The sequence below is a fragment of the Camellia sinensis genome, chromosome 5 (genome assembly GCF_055761805.1).
Source record: "Camellia sinensis isolate YWXY chromosome 5, ASM5576180v1, whole genome shotgun sequence".
NCBI lineage: Eukaryota > Viridiplantae > Streptophyta > Magnoliopsida > Ericales > Theaceae > Camellia > Camellia sinensis.
In genome coordinates this window covers 218376423-218386538 of record NC_138965.1, presented here as the reverse complement: position 1 = coordinate 218386538, position 10116 = coordinate 218376423, and the positions used below count along the sequence as shown (strand labels likewise).

The 10116-nt window shown below is 49.6% G+C and overlaps 1 protein-coding gene across 1 annotated transcript; it reads left to right on the top strand.

The window, feature by feature from the left end:
- Positions 1-1032: 1032 nt before the first annotated feature.
- LOC145792095 (uncharacterized) lies at positions 1033-2266 on the top strand. Its single transcript, XM_082872587.1, has 2 exons — positions 1033-1140; positions 1502-2266. Exons 1-2 carry the CDS (start codon positions 1033-1035, stop codon positions 2264-2266), a joined length of 873 nt encoding a protein of 290 aa, XP_082728713.1.
- Positions 2267-10116: the final 7850 nt, after the last annotated feature.

Here is a 10116-nt window from a genome sequence, read left to right as displayed (position 1 = left end):
GTATAGAGATACATGCTCATTTGATAGGCCAATAATACAAGCAAACAAAACAAAAAGAGAGGGGATCACCCCCTCTGATTTGAGGCCTCAAAACCACATGCCTACCACTAAAAATCCACTAGATTTCAGTGGCTAAAAGGCCAAACAAAGACTAACCCAAAGGCCTTAAGACATGGCACAAAACAAGGCCAAACAAGGCACACAAGAGGGTAGAACACCCTCAGCACCAAAGAGGCCTTAAACAACCATCTAAAACACTTAAAAAATAGAATTTTTTTCAATTAAAAGCAAGGCGTAAAACAATATGCAAGGATAGCAAAACTGGTATACAAACAAAAGCTTAAATGGGGAAAACACTCACCCTTGAAGCACAACTTCGAAACTAGCAATCTCTGAGGTCAAAAACCAACTTTTAGAGCTCAAACAACACTCCCAAGAACCTCAGCTCAAAGATGGTGGTATATCACTATGTGTTATAGTGCAAAAGTGAGAGGAAAATACACTTTTAAGGCACAAAGCAAACACAATATAGAGAGAGATTGAGAAATATAGAGAGAGAGATATGTCTTCTCCAAAAATGCTGAACCTCTGTAAGGGAGGAGGAGCCTCTCCTTATATAGAGGAAAGCAATGCAAAGCTTGTTAAACAAGCTTGAAAAGGGCTTCATCCCTCCATACACGTGTATGGAGGAGGGATGAGTGAAAACCAACTGGCTCAAAAGATCTGGAGTGAAATTTGCTGAGACAAAGTGTTCTGCCGGCCATCAGTGGTGGCCGGTAGTGCCTCATTGATGGCCAGCAGGCTCCATCAATGGCAGGCAAGGACAAAACCATGGCCGGCCGGGCCAAAAGGTGGTCGGCAGTGCCTTACAAGGAGCATGCAGAAAGGACCAACACATGGTCCAAGAATGGGGCTAAAAAGATACAGGGTTTGGAAAGCTCAAACCTGTGATGTTCTGCCGCGAAAGTCGAGTACTCGACGAGCAATCGAACTTGTGGCTGGATGTACCTGCAAGTACAACCAAGTCTTAAAATGGTAAAAAATGGGGTGTCTACAGCCTTCAGCAAAGGCAAAGGACTGAACCTAGCAGAAACAACCGCCGGCGCACTGCTCCTCGACAACCTGCCCAACCTAACCAAGGTCATGATAGACCTCCGCAGCAACCCCGGGCACAAAACAACCCTACCCCCCTGTTGAAGAGATCAGAGTTATTGCTAGAGGGCTTGCTTATGGAGGACCATCCCGCTTGGCCCAGCGGGCGGAACTCAGAAAAATAAGGCAGGGCTCAGATAAAGAAGTTGCCACACTGGACCGCCCTTCTAAACAGCCCAAGTAGTGGATGGAGCCCATCACCTTCACGGAAGCCGACTGCACAGGCATCCGTTACCCCCATGACGACCCCCTCATCATCTCTGCTCTCCTCTCCAATTACAAAGTTAGACGGGTTCTCGTTGACAACAGAAGTTCTTCAGACATCATTTTCCTCAATGCCTTTCGCCAGCTCAAGGTTGGGGAAGAAAGTTTGTCCCCCCTCCAAACCCCACTGGTAGGCTTTACTGGAGATCGGGTGACCTCCATCGGCTCCATCGATCTTCCCATCACAATCAGAGAATACCCGCGGCAGACCACAAAGTTGTTCACCTTCCTCGTTGTCGACTGTCCCTCTGCTTACAACATTATCCTCGACCGCACCGCCCTGAATGCGTTTCGAGCTGTGACATCCACTTTCCATCCTGTCGTCAAGTTCCCCACCAACCTTGGGGTCGACACGATGAGGGAAGAGCAGACCGTGGCCAAAGAATGTTACGTGGCTTCACTTAAAGAGGTCAAGCTAAAGGAGGCTATGATCATTGAAGGACTCGACGTCAGAGACGAAGACGAGCTGATCAGAGGGCAACTGGTGAAAGAACTTGTCGAGGTCCCCATCGATCCCACCAACCCGACAAAAACGGCCAAGATCGGCAGCCAACTATCCCCACAAGCCAAGGCCGATCTTACGGCCCTCTTGACTGAACACAAGGATGTGTTTGCCTGGACACACTCTGACATGCCGGGCATTGATCCCTCCTTATTCACTCATCGTCTTAGCATTGAGCCCCATTTCCGACCTTTTCACCAAAAGCAGCGCATCTTCCACTCGGAACGCAATACCCTAATTGCTTCTGAAGTACATAAGCTCCTTAAGGCACAGTTCATAAAAAACGTGGACTACGCCAGGTGGCTGTCGAATGTCGTCCTAGTCCGTAAAAATAATGGTAAGTGGTGACTCTGTGTCGACTACTCCGATCTCAACCGAGCTTGCCCCAAAGATAGCTATCCCCTTCCTTGCATAGATCTACTTGTCGATGCCACGGCTGGACATCAAATGCTCAGCTTCATGGATGCTTTCTCTGGGTACAACCAAATTTTGAAGCACCCGTCTAACCAGGAACACACCTCTTTCATCACCGACCGGGGAACCTGCCATTCGGCCGACCTGCGAGAGACCTTCGGCACCCTACGAAAGTATCAAATGAAGCTCAATCCGGAGAAATGCGCCTTGGGCGTAGGATCTGGGAAGTTCTTGGGGTTCATGGTCAGTCGGCGAGGCATCGAAGCTATCCTCGAAAAGATCAAGGCCTTGATAAAAATGCAGTCACCCAGAACGGTTAAGGAAGTCCAGAGACTTACTGGCAGAGTCGTTGCCCTCAACCGCTTCATTTCCCGTGCAACGGACAAATGCCTCCCCTTCTTCAAAGTTCTTCGGCAAACTTTTGAGTGGATGACCGAATCCGAAGAGGTTTTCAACAGTTGAAGCAGTGCATGGCCAACCCCCCCTTACTCTCCCAGGCACTCACGGGCGAGCCTCTTTTTCTCTATTTAGCCGTCTCAAGCACCGCAGTCAGCGCGACCCTCATCAGGGAAGACGGTTCAGTACAGTGCCCGATTTATTACATTAGCCGAGCTCTTAGAGGCGCTGAACAGAACTACCCACTGCTAGAAAAAATGTCCTTGGCCTTGGTCACCGCCTCAAGACGATTCCGTCCTTACTTCCAAGCCCACTCCATAGTGGTCCTCGCTGATCAACCTTTGAAGAAGATAATGCAACAGCCCGAGCTGTCTGGCAAACTCACGAAATGGTCGGTCGAGCTTAGCCAATTTGATATCTCCTACCGACCTCGAACAACGATCAAAGGTCAGGCGGTTGCCGATTTCATCATAGAGTCCACTAATCCCACTCCAACCACGGCCCCGCCGCCCCCGCAACCCCACACTGAGGCAGAAGACCCCCATTCTTGGACCTTCAATGTCGACGGATCCTCCCGCAAAGAAGGCAGTGGGGCTGGCCTCATCCTCACCGCCCCTGAGGGTGGTTATTTCAAGTGTGCTCTCCGCTCCTTGTTCGACACAAGCAATAATGATACCGAATATAAGGCATTAATAGCAGGTCTTCGCCTAGCTAGAGACATTGGTGTCAGCCATATCCGAGTGTTCAGCGATTCCCAGTTTATTGTCGGGCAAATTACAGGGGAGTTCGATGCCAAGGAAGACACAATGCAGGCTTATAGGGATATTGCACTCCCCCTTGCCCGTCTTTTCAATACTTTCCACATCAAGCACATCTCCCGGGCGGAAAATTCCAAGGCAGATGAGATGGCTCAATTGGCTTCTACAGACCAACCCGACCTCAGCCATGGTGTCCGCCTCGAGTATTTGGCCCACCCTACCATTTCCCCAAACCAGCAGCAAGTCCACTTCCTCCAAAACGAACCCATTCCATGGGCGGCCGACATCTTTCTATTTTTGACAGCGGGGGAACTGCCAGATGACAAACAGCTGGCCACCAAAGTCAGAGCTCGGTCGTCCAACTACATTCTCATCAGCAGCCTCTTGTACAAACGTGGCTTTTCACGCCCACACCTGCGATGCCTCAATCCTACTCAAGCGACCTATGTGATGAGAAAAGTCTACGAGGGTATATGTGGTAATCATTCGGAGGCCAGGTCACTAGCCGACAAAATACTTCGCACTGGTTACTTCTGGCCTACTCTCAATCAAGATGCCACTGAATTTGTCCTTAAATGTGATAAGTGCCAACGCTTTGCAAACATCCCTCATGCTCCTCTGACAGAACTGATCACACTCTGCAGTCCTTACCCGTTCACCAAATGGGGGATCGACTTAGTCGGCCCATTCCCCACCGGCCGAGGCTAGACCAAATTCGCAATCATCGCCATTGATTACTTCACTAAATGGATGGAGGCGGAACCCCTCGCCATAATCACCGAGCGAAACACAATCAGATTCATTTGGCGGTCGATCGTGTGCCGATTTGACATCTCTTAAGCCATCGTCTCCGACAACGGCAAACAATTCGACAATGCCAAGTTCAGGAAATTCTGTGCAGAGCTTCAAATCCAGCCATGCTTCTCTTCCCCAGGTCATCCCTAGGCCAATGGCCAAGTTGAAGTTACCAATCGTTCTCTTTTGAAGATCATCAAAACTAAGTTGGAAGCCGCTAGGGACTCTAGGCTGAGGAATTACCGAATGTACTCTGGGCCTACCGCACTACCGCCCGAACCCCCACTGGGGAGACCCCCTTCCGCTTAACATACGGCGCCGAGGTGGTCATCCCAGTGGAAATCGGTCTGCCCGCCCCAAGGGTTCTGCACCCGGATCCGGAACTAACTGAAGAGCTGCATCGGGCAGACCTGAACCTGATTGAAGAGCTCCGAGAGACCACTGCTGTCAGGCGAGCCTCATATTAACAAAAGAAGAGAACACACTACAACCACAAAGTCCGACCGATGGAGTTCTTCATTGGGGACCTTGTTTTGCGGGAAGCAACTCTTGCCACCAAAAATCCGGCTAAGGGCAAGCTGGCAGCCAAGTGGGAGGGACCTTACGTTGTTAAGGCCGGACCTCGTCCGGGTACTTACCGACTTCAGAACATGGAAGGCTGAGACCTCCCCCATCCATGGAATGCCGAGCACTTGAAGCGTTATTTTCAATAAAGGCTGTATTTTTTGTATTGATCAATTGCTATATGTTCTTTTTGACAATCTACGCACTTGGATGCTTTCGTCAATGGGCTACGCTTTAAATGACAACACTCTTATATCTCAGTTATCTGCGTGGTATTTCAATAACATCATATTTGTAGCCTCACCTAGACTGAGTTACTTAAAGCCTCAGCCCGACTGAGCATGAAGGGCTCAGCCAGACCAAGTTACTTAAAGCCTCAGCCAGACTAAGCATGAAGGGCTCAGCCAGACTGAGTTACTTAAAGCCTCAGCCATTCTGAGCACGAAGGGCTCAGCCGGACTATGTTGTTTAAAGCCTCAGCCAGTCTTAGCACGAAGGGCTCAGCCAGATTGAGTTACTTGAAGCCTCAGCCCGACTGAGCACGAAGGGGTAAGCCAGACTGAGTTACTTAAAGCCTTAGCCAGGCTGAGCATGAAGGATTCAGCCAGACTAAGTTACTTAAAGCAGGTCTATGCTCTTACGTTTCTCAACATTCTTTACATTTTTTAACTTTCATTTCCGAACCCAACTCTTCCTTCCTCAACACTCTGACCACACGATTTAACATTTCAAGATTCTCACATTTCAAGGCCTTTACATTTCAACATTTTCATATTCTTTGCCTTATAGTTTTCTCACAAGCTAGAAAAGGCCCTACTGGGTCGTGATTTGAAACTTCACGTTTTTTAACATTCTCACATTTTAAACTTCACTTTGCGTTGTAGTTTTCTTACATTTTAAACTTCATTATGATTTATACACAAAACTTGTTTGAGTGATCATTCTCATTCTTTTCTGATCTATAAGAAATAACAGCAACAGTATGAAAAAAATACAACTCATAATTTTATTCATTTACAAACTTACGTATAAGTCCGCTGCAGCAATTACACAAAAAAAAAAACAACAACAACAACAACAAAACAAAACAGCAACAACCTAAATTTTCTTTACAAATTTTATTCACACCAATCCTTCATCCTCGCTTGACGCAAGGTCTTCTTCTTCAACACCCTTGTCTAGGGGGGTCTGGGCCATGTCGTCTTCGTCTATCCTCACATTGCTGAAGTCTAAGTCTGGGAACAGCTCTTCTGCTTTACGCTTGAAAGTTTTCTAGCCGCTGTCCCAGAACTCAGCCATCTCATGCTTGTAGAAGTCCGGCCACTGGAAGCTCTGGATCATTTCCTCTTCACTCTGGCTCCCAGCGGTCGCTCTCGATGGGCCAGCCCCCCCAAACCCCTCTCTCGCCAAGCTGCTGGCAATCGCGGCATCCATGGCCATCTGGAAGTCGGCGGACCCCTTCAACTGCTCACCTCTTGCAACACATAGGTCGGGGTGCGCCGCCCTCCCAGATGCTAGGTTCGCCCTTTCTTCCTCCAAGGCCCTCTCCAGCCCCGCCTTCTCCACCGCTGACTTGGCGCGCTCGTCTGCCAGCTCCTTCTCCAACCCAGCGATCTTCAGATCTGCTTCTTTTTTTTCTTTGATCGACTGGGCACACAGATCCTCATTGCAAGTCATGACCTCATCCCACCATTTGTTGGCGACGGTGCAGGTTTTCTGCGCCTCTTCCAGCTTCTTCTGTTTGCCAACCAGCTGGAACTCGAGTGACACCACCTTGCGACGTTCTGTCTCCAGCTCCAACTTGGCCGCAAGCAACTTAGCATGGACACGGTCGGCAATATTGCCCTGCACCACCGCCAACACCCCCATCTTCTTAGCCTTTTGGGCCTCTTCTAGCCCCTGGGCACAAGCACTCCACGCGGCCTTGCTCCAGCCTGCTCTCTCCCTCCTCAAACTTTCAAGTTGGGTCTCCACCTTCTTCAACTTTGCCTTCAGTGGCCTCACTTCGCCCTTTGCAGCCGCCGCCTTGTCCAGTAGGGCTTCGGCTAAGGCAGTCGCCTCCATCTGGGCAAAGCACAACCCCTTTAGCAGTTCGGCCTTAGTGAAACTGGCCATGGAACGCACTGTCGCATCCTCCACCACGCCCAAGAGCCGATCGACAGCAATCCTGGCTGGGCCTCCTTCTCTCTCCAGTCGCCCAGACACTGCTGGAGCGTAGTAGATGGCAATCTTCAACTTGACCCCCTCTCCCTCTCCTTGGGGCACAGGACCCCCCTTGGGCTGCTGCTCTGCCCCCTCCTCAGGGCCAGTCGCCCCATCTTCAACTTGTTTTTCAGGGCCAGCTGCCCCACTCTCCATCCCTTTCAATGCCTCTTCTAAGCTCACTTTGGGGGTCTCATTCACCGTCACCTCCTTCATCCTTTTCAAGATTGGCCCCTCCTCATTCTCCCTTACTCTCTTCTTATTCTTCTTCTTCACCACAGCCTCCACCTCCTTGTTGCCTCTCTCCTTCAACAGATCAACTGGGGGCGGTCGTGGCTCAAAATCACTCAAGTCCTTTGCCCCCGGCGGCTTGGGGCGCGGTCAAATTCTTTCCCTCGTGATCGATTTAGGGGGACGACCTAACTGTGCTTCTTTGAATTTATTGGCCTTGGCAAAAATTGCTCTATCCTCCGCCTTTTGCGCCTTCCTCCTCGCTTCTAGTTCCGCCGGTGCCAGATCTCCACCAGTCGGCTGAGGGTTACACAAGGTCGTCCCACTTGGCGCCCTCTTTCTCCCTCTATGCTTTCACCTTCTTCACCATCTCCTCCGCTGCTGCCCCCAGGTTTGGCTCCACAGACTTGGTGGGCACTCTCCACACCGTGCGCACTCCCACTCCTCCGTTTGCGGACACATAGAACCACCGCGGCCACCACCCCTTAATTGACAACGGCAACCTCGCCACCAGACCCTTCCCTGCCGCCGCTTGCAAAGTGACCCAAGTTTCTTGCTGGCTCGAAGCCTAGTAACATGCAAAAAACTCGTCCACCATCATCGCTGCCCCCTCATTCGCCCACGGCCACGCGCTTGCACAGGCCAGTAAAATCTTCTACGCATTGGGCATTAGTTAACCCGGCGCCACCTCCAACCGGTTTAGCACGTCCACTACCACCTGCGAAAATGGCAACCTCAACCCTCCCTTCAACGCCTCCTCATAGAGGGCAAACGCTTCTGGTCGGGCGTCGGATGGCCTCTCCTTTGATGTCGGCAGCTTCAACTCTATTTCTGCAGGAATTTGATATTTCTCGTGCATACCCTCCAACTCCTCCACGGTAACGGTCGACTTGTCGGCCTTTGTGTGCCAATGATCTGGCTCAACCTAACTGATTAGCTTCGCAGCCGCTATCAGTGTGGACAAACGAGGTTGACCCACCGGCTCCCCCTTACTTCCTACTCGCCTCTCCGTCCTGTACTATTTCGCCAAATCCACCGCATCGTCGTCGCCTAACGGATCAACCCTTGCGGTTGTTGCTTCCTCTTGGGCCATCTCTCTTGTGTGTCTGCGAATGGCTTCGGATGTCTCAATTTTTTGCAAAGAGATAGGTAAAATGGATAATACTAAATGCCCAAGGCTTTCCTATATTCCAAGGGTCACAATTAAATTTTGCCAGTTTTAAAAATTTCAAAAATCCGCCAAAACTGTCTTTTCAACACCCTATATTAACCTATCGCTTCATTTCTTGCTCAACGCCTAACCTTCCCCATCATGGGATTTCACCACGTGTACGCCTATGATCCATTGCCCCTTTCCCCTTTCCTGTCTATTCCACTTCACTTCACCACGTGCCCGCCGCCCCTTGAGCCCCCTGCCACACCACTCATCCTTCGCGGTTGGCCCTCCTCATGGTCGGTCCCACCACTCGGTCACCCTTCGCGGTCGGCCCCGCTCAGGGTCGGTCTCACCACTCGGTCACCCTTCGCGGTCGGCCCCCCTCAGGGTCAGTCCCACCACTCGGTCACCCATCGCCGTCGGCCCACCTCTTGGTCAGTCTTCGCCCCACTAGTCTTTCACAACCATCATTTTCTTCCTTATTCCCTTTGTTGGACTAAAGCTGCACTTGGAAATGGGGGACTACTGACACGGGTAAGCCCATAAAGGATATAGCCCACCGTTTAGGGCCCAATACATAACTCAAATATTACAGCCAAACGTTGCTGGAGCTCAACATGGCATTAAGAACCAATATAACCTAAGCACATGGCAAGAGAAGGACAAGCCACATAAGCAGACAAAGATCCTACAAAGTTATTGCACTGCACATCAGCCATTAATGAAGGCTCTTACAGCATTTATTGTGATAAGTCCTCCCCATCGAGACAGAACGATCTCACCATGAACAAGGCAAGCTAAAGCATAGACTTTTGGCCATGTGTAAACTCCCCATTTTTGACCGTCCTCAAAACTTGGACGTCATCGTTTGAACACTCGATGATCATCCATGTTCGTGTTCGTTTTGAGTTCCTGGAGGTCTCAGCTGCGCACCTTGCCTCAAGATCTCTTAACTTGTCTGTTTTGTGCTTGGTTGTGGACCAAACACTTGTGCTTTTGCTTCTAAGGGAAGAGAGTGGCTTTTTTGCCATAACCTCAACCCACCGGCCAAGGCTTGAGACCATCGGCCCTATTTTCTTTCCATCTGCCAAAGGTATTGGCTGATCGGTACTTTATTTGGTTGGCCGGCACTTATGTTGGTCGATCGGCCATTTTTGGTGGCCGAACCCTCTTTATCTGCTTTATGCAGATATTTTATGCCAGTTGGTGCAGTTGGCATCCACAATTCACCCCCCCCATACACGTGTATAGAGGGATTTGAGCCTTGCTTAGCTTCTCCAAAAGCTTTGCAAAATTGGATTTCTATAAAATGAGAGCCTCCTCTCCCTTTCCAGGGGTTCTAGAAATCTGATATACAAGTTATATATATCTCTCTCTCTAGATCTCCCTCTCTCTAGATTTGTTTGTGTATTTGAGCTCAAAAGTGTGTTTTGTTCTTATTATTGCCCACAAACACCTAGAGTTACACTATCCTTGGTTGCTGAGGCACTAGAAGGTTGATATTACAGTTCTTGGGCTATTTTTGATCCAAGAAGATTGCTGGAGTTGTGTTCTTGAAGTTGTTCTTCAAGGGTGAGTCAACTTGCTTTTGATACCCCATTTTGGCTTAAGCTTTTACACATACTTCTATATTGTTTTAAGCTTAACTCTAAACTACAAAAAGTTCTAATTTTGCATGCTTG

Excerpts from the sequence above, each read along its gene's own strand:
- LOC145792095 (XM_082872587.1), top strand. The coding sequence starts at position 1,033 with ATGGTAAAAAATGGGGTGTCTACAGCCTTCAGCAAAGGCAAAGGACTG. Across the intron at positions 1,141-1,501 it reads ACCTGCCCAACCTAACCAAG|CTCAAGGTTGGGGAAGAAAG; the intron begins GTCATGATAGAC and ends GCCTTTCGCCAG.